The 15,344-nt window shown below is 36.7% G+C and overlaps 1 protein-coding gene across 1 annotated transcript; it reads left to right on the forward strand.

Moving 5' to 3' along the window:
- Positions 1-473: 473 nt before the first annotated feature.
- Positions 474-14,657, forward strand: LOC118741373 (lipase member H-A). The gene is made up of 8 exons (XM_036473325.1): positions 474-853; positions 927-1,068; positions 10,365-10,513; positions 10,639-10,754; positions 13,723-13,849; positions 13,940-14,131; positions 14,202-14,403; positions 14,499-14,657. Exons 1-8 carry the CDS (start codon positions 805-807, stop codon positions 14,563-14,565), a joined length of 1,044 nt encoding a protein of 347 aa, XP_036329218.1. The 5' UTR covers positions 474-804; the 3' UTR covers positions 14,566-14,657.
- The last annotated feature ends 687 nt before the right edge of the window (positions 14,658-15,344 follow it).

Consider the following 15,344-nt stretch of genomic DNA (forward strand, 5'->3'; position numbering starts at 1 on the left):
ACATATTGCGAACAAAAATTACATTTAAATAAATTTTTCTTAGACCAATACAGAAATACAGTAAGTATGTAAAACAGGATCGTAATTCAAAATTTAGTATATTCTCTCCAACAAGAAGTTCAGACAGATTTGCCAATTGCAATTATTTCCTTCGCCGAAAAAAGTGTCACCCACAAAAGGAACAACAACACATCTTATATGAAACCTGCTTCCTACTCTCAAGCGCATCGTCCTCCACTCACAACCTGGCACGCGCTTGAGCCAATTAGCGAGCAACACACACACCAAGCGACACACCGCCAAGCAACAGTGTAGCCACGCAAAAAAAACAGCGCTTTCCAATGAGCAAGTGATAGTAATGAATGGGAACAACGAATGTTGTTGCGCCGCCGCATGTTGCACATTGTTGCAGCAGTGCGATACAATTGAATTCGCGGCCATTCATTCGGTGGCGCGCTTTTAAACGTAACGCAAGCCAGCTGAGCGCTCTACGGACGACTAAGTAAGCGGACGTTGCACGTGCAGTACCGCAGTGAAAAGTGAGCGATGTGTCAGCAGCGATCGGTGCAATGAAAGTTGGAATGTTGCCAAGAAGGATTAAAATTCAATGCTGCCCAAAGCATCCCATACGGAGCTAAAATATAAATGCAAAGTGAGAGTGCGGAATGCGAAATGCAAAATGTAAAATCATGTGTGATGTTAAAAAAAATTTAAGAAAATATCTCAATGCATAAGAAAGCAAATCGAAAATATTTTTCAATTAAGTGAAATTTTGCCATAAGCAGTAGGAAAACAAATTAAGCAATGAAATTATCACTGCTCGCCCTGCTGTTCTTCTGTCTTGTACGCAAAGGTAGCGTGCGAAATTAAAATGCATTTTAAATTTTCAAACAACTAACTGGTTATTGATTTACTTGCCCTTGCAGAAGCGCCTGCTATTCTTTTCAATCAAATGGATGTGAAGAGTTTCGTTAACAGTGGCGTCCTGGATTTGAATGTTTTGCGTTGTTTTCTGCATAATAAAAATGTTTGCCCGAGTCCATATATAATGTACCGATTATTTGCGCCGTAAGTGTTAAAAGTGTTTATTGATTTAAAAAAATAAAAATAAAAATATGCCTCAATATTTTGTATTTGGAAATTATGAGTTCAAGTGTAAATATGTACATATATTAGCCAAGTCTTCTCAACACAATTTACTCAGTGTAAGTAAATCCAAGTACATTAAATAAAATACAAAAGAATACGAGACCTCTTTTTGCTGAGGCATAAGAAGCCACCAATAAGAAGAATCCAATACTTTGATATGATTCAAAAAGACTTTACCCTTCATGGCTTTGAACTTCCAGCAGTGGTCTTCCTTTTTCCGGGTGTCTAAAAATTACTAATCACCTTCCTGATGAGCTCATTATTAATGGTATACCCGCCACTGTGCGTAATATCCGTATACCCGAATCCGGGAAGTGACATAAAAGGTGTTGTTAATTTCTTTCTCTTTTCATATTTTTGTAACTAAATATGATAACACCGTGCAACTGTAAATTTTGCACAAAAAATTTTTATATATTCGCGAAACCATGGGAAAAATATAGTAAAACTATTTTTTTTATTTTTTCTCTGACGTCAGGATTTTTGTTTTTAAGACTTTGAAATTTGAAAAATATAATTATTTCAAAAAATTATTAAAAAGCTTAAGTGTAGTTTAAAACAACAGTATGACTATCAAATTAAAGAGAAAATTCTGTAGAATTAAGGCCGATTAAATTTTGCGTCGATTAGGTATTGAAAATGTCCTTTTAACATTTTTTCATTGTATTTTATTGAAATTTTACAATAATTATTTTCGAATAAAGTATATGCTAAGGACTATAACGCGCTCGATCACATCCTCGAATTTCGTCGTTCTAACTTTATTCGCTTAAAAAATAAAACTAATTAAAAGATCATTCTCAACACCTAGTAATCCTTGTGAACCAAAACATGTTTAAGGTTTTTAATTCTACAGAACTTTCTCTTTCATTCATTTGGTACCCATACTGTTTTTCTACATTGGAATAAATTTTTTAAATAATTTTTAGAATTAATCATATCTTTGAAACTAAAAAGTCCTTTTCAAAAATTCTGACATCAGAGAGAACAACTAAAAACGCAGTTTTATTATATTTGGCAATAAGAATGCTTCGTGTGTTTCGAAATTTTTTGTTTTTGTTGCACGGTGTAATAATGGCCTGGGGTATGCACCTTTCTACTTACGGTGGATAAATCGATTATGCAGTGACCCTTAAGAACCCTCATAAGAGAGTGGATGATTTTTCTATTTGAACTTAAGAGCAACGATGTGCGTTTTCTACCCTATGAAGTCCAGATAATCCTAGAGATTTCGTGAACGACAGCTCATGGATGCCTAACACTTTCGAGTAATAGACTATACGATACAGTGGTCGAGGATGTGAAAATACTTCTATGGTCATAGTTCAGGTAAGATCTGCTCTTCCGTCTTACTTGGAAGTTTAGAGCCATCTGTATAATAGAGTACAGCATTAGGCTTATCGAAAGTGAGCGAGAATTCTAATGATTAACAAGATAGTCCACGATGTACCTAAGAGAGCTTAAAAGCGCAAGGTTTCTCCGATACCTTAACCTGCTTCCTTAGGTCCTACTGCAGCAAAACGCTTACCTCTCGAACGCACATAAGGACAAAGTGACTAATTTCGACGACGAAAATTGAAAAACAAAATTCTTTAAATCTTACCGTAAATACATTTATAATACTTTCTATAAACCAGTTCACAACGTCACATACAAATTTTGACATTTAACGCAACGTAGTAGCTTTAGCGGAAGCCCAAAGTTGGGTTTTCTATCGTGCGTGGAATTAAAAATTTTTTTTGTTTGAAGCGGTGATAAAATAATTTCGCTTGATCTTTATTCTTATTATTAAATAGCAAAATGGATTGTGAAGCGTCATTTTTTATTTAAAAAATTTTTAAATTTTTATATTAACTAGAGTTATAAAAAAAGTTCCAAAGAGTACAGAGACCTCTCTTCAATAGTTCGAAGATCCAACAAATTGCCTACATATGTAAAAATATCAAGAACTCGTCCCCCGTTTCCCCCTTCATTAAATAGAGCACCTTTTTCTTATGTCGCATACTGGGACAATTTGACTGATTTCAATGAAACTTCGTACATAGAGATATTCGAGGTCACTGATTACGAATATCATATTAAGTTTTCGAAATTCAAAATGGCAGATTAATATGGCGGACGAATTAAAAAAAAACTATATATTATTATGAAAGTTGGAATCCCGGTGTTTTTAAGGTACCTGACTACGAAATTTATATTATATTTGCAAAACTCAAAATGGCGGAAAATGTTTCTCATACGTCATGCCGCACAATATATTGTCGTCTTTCCTGCTCATACATTTATCATCCAAAAAATTATTTGTCATTTTCATTTGCCTATTCACCATTCTTTTATTTACATATATTTTATATTTTCTTCGTTTTACAAAATTTTTTTTTTAAATTTTTTCCTTGTTAAAGTTTGAATATTTTCATAAAATATTCACACTAAATATCTTAAAATTTTGACGCGATACGGATTTTCTGAAAATGTTTTCGTAATCTAGAGAGCAAAATTAAGTTTAAGTGTTTGGCCGTCTAGCTGAGATATTTTTGCCTCCCTATTGTGACTAAATAGGTCATTTTGGAAATTATAGAATAGAATAGAAAAGAATTTTGGAAATCAAATATTAAATTCGTAATCAGTGACTCCGAGAGTTGTTAGTCATTCTGCATTACAATCCACAATTATTTGGAAAAAGTCGTCCGCCATAATGGATTCGCCATTTTGAATTTTGAAAATTTAATACCCTGGATACAGTCAATAATTTTTTTTAAAAAGTCGTCCGCCAACTTCCATTGAAATATGTCAAATACAAACGGAGTAAACATTTTTTGTCGTCCTATATTCTCGATTCGCCCCTTTGTGGAGCGATTAGATTTGAGACCCGATTCTAAGTGAAGAATTTGCTAGAGCTGTATGTATATATTTTGGTTTTCTATCGCTTGATGCCGGTTGCACTCTTCGATGGCGCTATGCACTAAAGGAATTTGAAATTTTTTTATTCTTCGAACTTAGGCGGGTCTGCCACTCGTACATTTCCACTAGAGCAAAAGAGGTTCCAACCTGCGGCTGACTTAGTTCTCATTAAGCCTGTCTGGCAAGCGTCTCATACAAATGTCAATTCTTTTGCTTTTTTAATCGACTGATAGCCACGTCGGTAGCCACCTGTCTAATAGCTTTTCATATCCAATTTTTGATGTAATGCGAGTTCGGCATAAGCGCATGATCTCCTTTTCATCTCCCGTATTTTATTTCAGTGCTTAAGACTTTTATATAAAACAGTTTTTCAGTTCCTTCAGAGCGACCTTCCGTTGCATGATCGGAACGTGGTTCCAATGCATCTGAAACAGTAAAGGATTCTTTAAAGAAGCCAGAAAAATAGAGAGTACCTTTGGCTCTTTCAGCTCTGCAAGGGTAATCGATTTATTCAAAGTTTAAATTTAATTACTTATTTAATTAATATACCCATTTATATATATATATATATATAAATACTATATTTAACCACCAAATAAAGGAGATGCCATGCCATGCATGCATGTGAGTCAGTAAAAGTTTTTCATTTAACACAAATCGCAACGTGTTTATGGAATAATTTATTTTTATACGCAAACAGTGTCAGTGTGTCATGTGAGAAGCGCGACAAACTTGCATTGGCAAGCATAAAAGCAAAAACAAAGCCAAGCAAAACTTAAAAATAAAAGCGATGTAGCATTTGGAAAGGATTGGCCTACGCTAGGCCAAAATGAAAAGGCCAGCTGAACGACCGGTTTCCCTGGTGTTGACAACGGTAGCGAGCTTGAATTAAACGCTTAACGCAAATAATAAATACTTGAACACACACCACTGTAATATCGTATAGTATTTTAAAATTAGCTACATTCAGTTAGTGGCTGATCACCAGCCACACTCGCAGCTCCAAGTGGCAAAGAACAATTTCGGTGGCAGCATCGATAGATAGAATTGGCCGACAAATGAAATACTCAACATCCCACCACATAATTCCTGTATGGGGCTGTGACTGCCTCATCTGGCCGGTTGTAACTGATTCACTTTGGTAAGCCGGTTACAGCATTTCAAGTGCGAGCAACTGCTTGTATTTAATCGAGTGACCGAGTGCGCGTAATTGGAGCGGCGAATGACTGCACTGCGCGTGTGCGTCGGCGTGTGTTAGTTTGCCGCATAGGTGTTTAAACTTTTTCTATGTTAAATATTTATACCAAAACTGTCGCATTGCTGTAATCCAGTTCACATGCAACTTGTGTGCAATATTATTGCGGCTGTCAATGACAAATGCAGGTGGGAAGCGGACGTTGATCATCCGATTAATGTTACACATTTGGGGATGCGATCATATTGGGATTTGTAGTTCCTTCCAATATACAAATTGTTGGTATTAATGTACACACCTTCTTACTTCCTCGCCATAGAGGAATCTTTTAACTTTTAACATTGCAAGGATCGAAGCAATGTCGCAAACTCTTGTGGAGTTGGATACTATGTACGCCACGTGCAGTTGGACTAAACGGATGCTATTAAACTGAACCGTTATATATACTCGTTACCCAATTAGAAGCGCTCCCCAAGGAGGAGTTTTATTTGCACAGCTTGGGTGGAGGCACTGAACGACTAGAACCCAAAAAAGAGGAGTGAATGTATTGGCATATGCAGATGAGTTTGTGGTGGTAAGTCTCAATTCGAGCAAACGAGAAGTGATCCTATTTATAACAGAAAACGAAAGGAGTTCAATTCAGGCTCCAAGGCGAAGTACCTGAACGTTTTAATAGACACCAATCTCAGTTGGCGGCCGCTGTGGAGTCGTGGTTAGCTGCGCGCGCTACCACTCCGCAGGTCCTGGGGTCAATCGCGACTCAACCCAACATAACAAATAAATAAAAAACAAAAACGTAATTTTTTTCTAATAGCGGTCGCTCTTCGGCAGGCAATCGCAAACCTTCTACCATGAAAAAAGCGCTTCTCATAAAAACTCTTTGAGGAAAGAGTGCCTTCAAAAGAATGCTGGGAGTCACTTGGGGCCAGTCACTTAGCCTGACTCAATGGTTGCTCTAAAGAAAATCCTCAGTTTACCGCCTATTGACCTTTTCGCGGAAAACCGTGCAGATAAATTCGCAGATAGGTTGACGGCCATAGGGGAATTCTATCACACAACCTTTGGGTACAGCTTAATTAAAAAAAATTGCAAATGCAGCGCGTAGCAATTTTCTCAGATAGTCAGGCGGCCATTAAGGCCTTGGCGTATTTTACAATATGCTCGAGTGAAGGATTCTTTTAAACTCAGTAAGTAGTCAGCTTGATTTAGATTTGGTTTGGGTTCCTGGTCATCGCAGCATTCCCGGAAACGAAGCTGCAGGCGAGGCAGCCAGAGAGAATTTCACATTGGTCACGATCGAGGATCGGATTCCACCCCCTGAAATTCTATATTAGAAGCATATGAGTTCACAACGTTACGAGAACTATCTGATATAAGTCTCTACGAAATACTCAACTTTAATAACCACAGCTGTTGGTTCTAACATATTCAGTCGAGGTATATGGTATTCAAATGACACTTAGTTGCTATTTGGACGTAAAAGTTTTTTCGACACCATTCTAGCCTTACATATAAAAACCGCATGGTGCATTATGAGAGGGGTTACATAAGCATTTTTTAACATACATTCCATAAGTTATATAAGTGTTTACACCAAGAAAGGGGGCTCAAGTGAAAGTACAGATAATTAACCGGTGAGCTTTTTTTGCATTAACGAATGGCTTTATTAGCTCTCCAATTTGAAAATTAGCTGAAAATTGCAATCACGCAACTGGACTGCGCTGCTTACAAAAAATCTTCTTCTTTTTCTCTTCTATTTAATACGAACTCATTAACACTTCACGTTTAGATGAAGTGAATTAAAAAGTAAAAGGCATTTGAACTCTCAACTTTCTGGGCGTCACTAAAATGAGAAACAAAATCACGTTGAAATGGCTAATTAATAGATTTGTTATAATTTTAAATAAGTGTGTCATATCTGTAAACATACATACATACGTACATAACTATACGCATATTCAGACATTGAAAATCGGTTCAAGCTTCTTTTTTTTTTTGTTTTTGAACAATTCAGCGCGAACTCGCAGGAAAGTGTGTATTATTTGTTTTTATTTTTTATTTTTGAACTCTTACTTTTATTTTGTTGCCTTTGGCTAAGCGGAATGTTACTGTTATCTAATCACTTACTCGTATTTATATACATATATTGGCGCCACCGTTATTAATTTCAATTACAACACATAAATATATATATACAGCATGCCTTTTGAGTATTTACGTCCAACCATTCGCTCTTCCAATTTCAATTTCATTTTCATTCATAATTATAGGTTATGTAGTCGCGTGCCAGTGCGCGCCAAAATTCAGGCTATAAAATCGCGAACGCATAGCGCCGTAACGGTATAACAACTGCATTGTCAATTTGGTGTCGGAAGAGGGTGAATTGTCTAGTGTCGCTAGTCAATTTTTTTTTTCAACTTTTTAATGGATATTTTTTATTAGTTATTATGAGTAATGAAGTCATAATTGCAAGTAGGTATAAATGGCTGCGATTTTATCGTCCTAACACCAGTAATTTTTGAGTTGGTGGTAAAATTGCTTACCATAAAGTAGCGAGTGCTTAATCTTGTTATTATTTATGTTCATATGTATGTATGTGCATAATTAGGTGCGTGTACTATGCATTTTTTAGCGTATGCATGTTTTGCATCTTGCGGAACTAATTTTTAAGCAGCCATATATACTATAGTACTTATCATAACTATAATGCCTATCTCATATCAAAAAGTTTTGCCTTTTTATTTTATTTATTTTAGCAATTTTTTTGTTGAAGGTGTTCCACATTTTCCCGATATAAAAACATCGTCGAACATATTTCGTATGGAAGAAAATGATTGACATCTTCAAAAAAACAAATACCAAAAATCAGATGTAAGTCCTACCCACTTCAAAATTGCACTTTATGTAAGAAATACAATTAAAAACTTCGAAAGTTTGTTGATTTGTTTTAAATATTGCACAAAAGTTTAAAACTTGGCTTTATACGATTTTTGTTAAAGAATAAAAAATATATTTTTATAAAAAAATATAATATAATATACTATAATTAAATGATAATAAAATAAATGGTCAAAACTTGTCAATATGTGTGCCAAACGCACTTACGGTTGGCTAGGTTAGGTTAGAATGGTGGCGCAAGGACTATTACGCCCAAGTGGAAGCTAAGTGCCACTTTGATATCATATACCTCGAATGAATATGTCAAAACCAACAGACGCGCCGCGGCGTGATTGATAAAGTTGAGTATGTTGTGGGGACTTATCATAGAGCTCTCGTCACGATGTGAACTCTCGGCTCATCAGCATAGCGCTGCTAAAGTTCCATCCATGATGTTACTCACCACAAATGAGAATAACCCGGTTACAAAAATCACTACATTGTCAGTGTAGGTCACTACTTTTACTCCCCCCTGGTTGAACTTGAGTAGTGCCGTTCCAATGACTTCATGCCTCAGATATGCCATCGCCGTGGAAAATCCCCGGACGTCCGCGTCCAGAACCCTCTCGAAAGTTTTGAAAACAAGGGAAGTTAAGCTAATTAGCCAAACAAACGTTGGCGTAGACGTACTCTCGTCCACCAGGTTTTGAGATGAAAACCACTTTCACTCGGCTATGCATCCTTTGAAATTTGACAAAAGTAATGGCATGATAGCATCATCTACAGTTTGCAACATGATAGGGATGATATGGTCTGGCCGCGGGCTTTTGTATAGCGAGAAGGACTTCAAGGCTCATGATTGAAGGCTTTGTGAAAATTGACTCTGCTATATTCTGACGTATGCCGACGACATCGATATTATCGGTAAAAACAAGGGTTACGTCTGTTCTGCCTTCTCAAAATTGGATAGAGAAGCAAAGCGAATAGGTCTGGTAAAGAAGACGAAGATATGCTGAGCTCCAGCATACCTTCTTGTAAGCGGACTTTTTCAGAATTTCCCGGAAAATGTGTGTTAACAAGCAACCTGATTGAGTCTTTCAGTGGCTTAAGGAAACACCAAGGTGAATACGAAGACGATAACAACTAAACCGAGGAAAAAATCTTCGAGACTCTTAAAAAGCAGAAAAGCGACCGAATTTCGGCAGTAACTGGCACTTGTTGTAAAGCATTGATGCTTAACCAAACCGGTGTACGTAACAAATCGTACATTTGTAATACTCAATGCGAAAGTCAATGTCATTGCTGTAATATTTACAGTTACCATTAATGCTTTATTTGTATGAATATTTCTGCTTTGCTAATCGGCAGTTTTCAGTGTGTTTCTTGCTCGCTCGCTTAGTTGTTCATGAATTTGTTTTACAAGAGTGCACTCATATATACGATGTTGTTGTTGTTGTTGCTGCTGTTGCACTCATCTACCAGTTTAGTTACGGCAAGTTGAATTGTTGCTGATGGCTGCATGCTCACCGTTATTAGCGCAGATTTCACACACCACCTGCAATTCAAATTTAATTCAATTTCATATAGTACATACATACATACATACAAACAAACAAACATGCCCAGTGGGAACAGTAGTAATGCATTACATGCGTGAAAAATTATGTAATGCATATCTTATGAGTTTTAGGTTATATTACTGATTAATATGTAAAAATATGTAATCAGCATTCTAATGTATCCAAAAAGTGCCAAAAAATGCTTACTAAATCACATACATCCCTCGATACTTTTCTTATGACATCGCCTAGTGGAAAAAAATGCATTTTCAAATGTGGAAGCGGTTGTTTTTCATTTTCCCACTGGGTGCATATTTGCATTAGACATGCACACGTACATACATACACATGCGTACGTAACCGCGAATTTGTTTTGCTTCGATTATCCGACGTGGACGCCCATTACTGCACTACGCCGTGCAACATGCCGGCTGCGAGCGAATTATTTACCTTTCAGTGGCTTCCTAATGGAGTATTGAGCTCTCACATTTATTTATTTGTTTTTAAAAATTTATATAAATATGTTTGCAGGTACATATCAATATGTATACATACATACACACACACACATATATATATATACATATCAAGCCTAGTGACTGCGACCATTTGATTTAACTACTTTCGATTATTATTATTTTATCGGCTTTTTCTTTGCTTTGGTTTTCGCCTTTACTTTACAGGAAGTCATCACGTCACGGTGTTGCACTGAACATACACAATCCGCTGTCTCTATTCAAGGGTGGCTTCAGTCGCCATCGCGAAACGGCATTCATCGTGCACGGCTTCAATGGCACCGCTGTCGATATGCATTTACAATTTTTGAGAGATGGTGAGTTAAGGGCAAAATATAGATAAAATCAGAACAGAATGAATGGCATACATATGTATGTATGTATGTACTTTAAACCCTTTTTAATATTCATTCATATATTCCTAATTTTTGTTTATTTCCAGCTTATTTGTCACGTGATTTCAATGTCATCACCGTCGATTGGCGACCATTAACCCGTTACCCCTGCTATTTGCATGCTTTGATCAATACACGCCTGACTGCTCAATGCACCGCACAGGTACGCGTAAAATTACATATCTGTTGGCATTAGTGTGGTCCAAAAATGCTGCGGAAGAATATCGAAAATGAGGAGACCGGTATTTCGAAAAAACAAATGATGCATATTTAGCTTTAAAATTTGACTACCTTTTTTTTATAACGTGCGTGTTTTGAAGATACAAAGAAATATTATTAATCGATCAAAAATTATTTGTTTTTTAACGATTCCAGTTATAGCAATTTTACCAAAAAATTTTGCCTTCATCTGTAAAGTACATACATATATGCAAAACTTAAAGGCTTCGGTTAAATACTAACCGTTTTCAAAACAAAAAATACGAGTCTCCTTATTTTCGATATTCTTCATTTCTAGTAGTGGCTGGAAACAAAACGTTGAACCACCCTAATTTACATATGTATGTTGATTTGCAGGGTACCGATTTTAGGACCTAAAAACTTATAAAAAAAGGCAAAATAAAATAACGAAATAGGCAGGAAAAGACACTAGGAATCGAAAGAAAGGCAAAATAAGGCACTAAAAAACTGAAAAGTAATTTAAAAAATACATTTATTTTAGAAATGTTAACTATACGAGTAAAAAGAGAAAACCCCATAACTAGTTTTACTAGCATATGAAAATTTTGTACTTTGCTTCTTTGACTATTTTCTCCCTTCGAGTTTTTAACTCACCACAAGATGCATTTTGAAGTTTTCTGGCAGAGTTTTCATTCGATTTTCGCGACTAAAAGCCTTGAATATACTAAACGTTACGACAGGGAAGTGCCTCTCAGGGTTGGTTCCGATAACCCGTACTACTACAGAAAGTGAATCTTAGAGGAAGAGGTGGAGTTGTTTCTACAGGAGATGGAAGCTGTTCAGCGGTACAGGAAAAGCGTGCCTGTTCCGCCAACCCAGAGAAAAAGAAGAAGTCACCACAAGGGAGTGTTAATGGCAAACCAGTTAGGTGTTAAACAGGTAGTGCTTCCGACAGGAAGAGAGCCACTGAACCACGTGCCAATGGTGATACGCCAGGAGCCGGATATGGCGTAGGCTATGAAGACAGCCAGGAAAAGGTTGTGATCTGTAAATGAAGCATAGGCAAGCAGTAAAGCCGTTGGACCAGGTTGAGGATATATGTACAATACATGCCCAGTCAATGAACTTGACATCGACGGAAGAGTGAGTTGCGGAACGACTAGGGAAGTGTCAGCGTTAGGACCCAGACTAAGCAGTTGTAATGCGAACGTTGCAGCTGCGAAAGCATCCAACCAGGGAGGAAGTGTTAGCGGAAAGCCCAATCACAAAGATGTACTGGATACAATGGCATAATTTAAAGCTGATATCTGGTTGGTTTGGATTGGATATGAGAAAGCGAAGATGACCGATGCAAAAATTTGGGACGTTCTCAACGACGTTCGAGATGGAGAGAACCTGGGAATGAAGAAAACGCTAGAGAGGAGCCATGTGAGATGGCGCACTCCAAGATGGCGCACTCCAATCGAGCCCAGAGGGTTTCATGGAAACGATGTGGTTTTCTTTATAAGCCGCAGCGAAAGGAAGGCTGCACCTTTAAACCACAGTGTAACTGAAAAGGTTCACATGGGGTTGTCAAACGGCTGAATGACGGATGTTTCGAATCCATTCCGTTGGAAGGCCGAGAAGCAAGATGAAGATGGCCCACTTGGAAAGGCTTACAGCGTTTGGAACAGCAAGCGTGGCTGATGGGGACGATCGGACTTAGGTGGATGGTAGTGTGACGAATACTGCAAAACACGAATGACAGGCCAAAGCGAACAAACAGAGAATGACCGAATGCACCATGAAAGATGCAGGAGCTTTGACGTCGAAAAACGTCAAATGGAATGTCGATTAGTTTCGATAAGAATCTTCTAGAGTTGCCATGAGTGCGAACGCAGGTATATAAAGGCGTTGCTACAGCGCACAGAAAGTTCAGTTGCGAATCAGCAAGCTACAAATACAGTTGTAAAACAGATAGCTACGAGTACAGATATCAATTGCCTTAAAATTATTGTAAAGTTATGTACAATAAAATTATTTCTAATGTATTTTGAGCGGTAGGATTTGGTAAATCGTCGAGGATCAAAGGAAAATCGTAACAATATGTAAATCTTTCGGCCAGGTTTTTCGGAAAATTGGCCACTGTGCACCGGTAAGATTTGTTTTGTTGTTTATTTTTCTGTGCATTGTATAGTATTCGTCCATGCTCATAACAAATTGACTGTAAACACGCATTTAATGGCTATTATGTACATACAATATGTGTAAGTTTGTTTGTTAAAAATTTTTAGGATTACCTGCATGTATGGTTTAGTGCAGCTGATACAAATATGCAATCATTTTTTAGTCGACTTCTCACAGACTATGTAGTGCTTCAGTTATCTAAGCAATTTCATTATTATAATTTTTTTTTGTATTTATTTATTTATATTAAGCAACCAAAACAAGTGCAATAAAAAAACAAAACAATTTTAAACTCGAGGTTAACTTCCTCATCAATATTTTAGGGCGGTCGTTTGCCAGACAGACAGAGTCTTGCTCAGTTTGGTATACTATTTTACTTTTGTGCCTTTTTTTCACGTAAAATTCTCATTTTAGACTGAACTATTTTGTGATTCGGTTATTGCAACAATCTCAATCAACGCAACTGCCCGAATTTTTATCGGTTGATTTTACCGAGGACGTACTGTATGACTTATTGAACAAGATAACAGTGTTTTATAAGTAAATATGTATGTAGGTACATATTTATATACTTGTAGATATATATATATATCAGTTTTAAAATACGCAAATAAGTATACGTATTTTAAAACTGATAGTAACATAGTAAGGTAAAACCTTTCTTTCCATTCGTTGGCCTAGCCTAGCCTAGCCTTTATGCTAGTAATACCTCTTTTGCTATTCCGTTAATAAATAATTACAAATTTATGTAAGTTTATGTTCATATTTACCTGTTTCCCTTTCAGGTTTACTCCTTCCTTACGCATCATGGAGCAGTGCGTGAAAAAATCACCTGCATTGGTCATTCACTGGGTGCGCATATCTGTGGCATGATGTCAAATCATTTATCGATAAAGCAGCATCGGATAATCGGTAAACGGAACATTTGTTTATCAAGACTGTGTTGTTTGTATTTATGTCGCTTCCTATAAAATTTTCCGGCTATTTTTAATTGCTTTCTAGGCCTCGATCCGGCGCGTCCACTTATCGAACGCAAGAAAGGTCATATCTTTCGCTTATCGATCGATGATGCGAGCGTTATACAGGTGCTGCATACCAATGCAGGTTTCTTGGGACAGGAAGATAATGTCGGACATCTAGACTATTGCATTAATGGTGGCAAATTTCAGCCATTTTGTAAAGGAAACCCAATAAGTGAGGGAGCTTCATGAAGTCGAATTTTCCAGACATGCGTTTAAAGGAAACTAATATAAATTTTTCGTAGGGCGTTCCCGTTGCTCACATTTCCTAAGTATTTGCTATCTTGCCAGTGCAATGTTTAAGCATAAAAAGTTCTTAGGCGTTTCCTGTCCAAACGGTTGTGTGGAGTTGCGGGGACCTAAGCGTTTACCAGTGAGCGGAAAGAATCCGTTCGGTGTTATTTCGCAGATAAGCGAATATCATATTGGCAACGATGCTCCAGATAAGTGAGTAGTTTTTATGATGTCCAAAGGAAAAATATAGCATTTTAGAACTCTGCACGTATTAATTTTGCAATATTTCTATTTACTTACATATATAGCGCAAGGGGATGTTACTGCATCGATATGCCGTTCGTAAAACATTGTCCATTCAACGATCAGACCTAAGTGGAAATAATACATATATGTACATACATAGATTAAAATAGTTTTAGTTAATTGTTTAAATTAATGTAATGTAGTAACGTATATATTATTATAAAATGAATAGACTTAATTTTATTTATTGACATACATAAATATAACTAACAACATTTACAAATTGTTTTTTGTTCATATATGTATGTATGTAGGTAAAAGCATAATATCGAGCCCTAACCGCCAAAATAACGTAAGCGACACTTTTTTCAAAATTTTCTTTTTGATGCAGAAATATTCCTAGAGCATTTAGATGCATTTCTGCATCAAAAAGAAAATTTTGAAAAAAAATGTCGCGTACGTTATTTTGGCGGTTAGGGCTCGATATGTACATGCATACATAAGTATATAGATACATTAAAACACGTTATGAACATATTTGAAAACAGTGAAACCCGCTCGCCTCTGCCAGCGAGGAGATGTATTAAACACCAAATCGAGCTTTGTGCTATGTGTGTGAGCTATGAGCTTCTACATGGAACTCTGTTGGCCTTTCCTTGGTGAATTGTAGTAGGTATATTTCCATGGTGAATGTAGACAGTTGCTGTTTAGTTTAGTTTGCTGGCAATGGCATAAATACAAAATCAGTTTCTAAAGTAGATACATGGGCAGTACTTCACTACCTACTTATTTTTGTTAGTACCTGATTCTTTTTAGTGGTAGTATGAGGTAATGCACCAGTGGATAAGGTCGCCAGGCGCTAATTCAAGCTGCATCTTACCGCGCTGTTACGTACCTAATAAAAAAAC

This window comes from Rhagoletis pomonella, unplaced genomic scaffold (assembly GCF_013731165.1).
Source record: "Rhagoletis pomonella isolate Grant_MI unplaced genomic scaffold, Rhpom_1.0 Rhpom_scaffold_00006, whole genome shotgun sequence".
Taxonomy (NCBI): Eukaryota; Metazoa; Arthropoda; class Insecta; order Diptera; family Tephritidae; genus Rhagoletis; species Rhagoletis pomonella.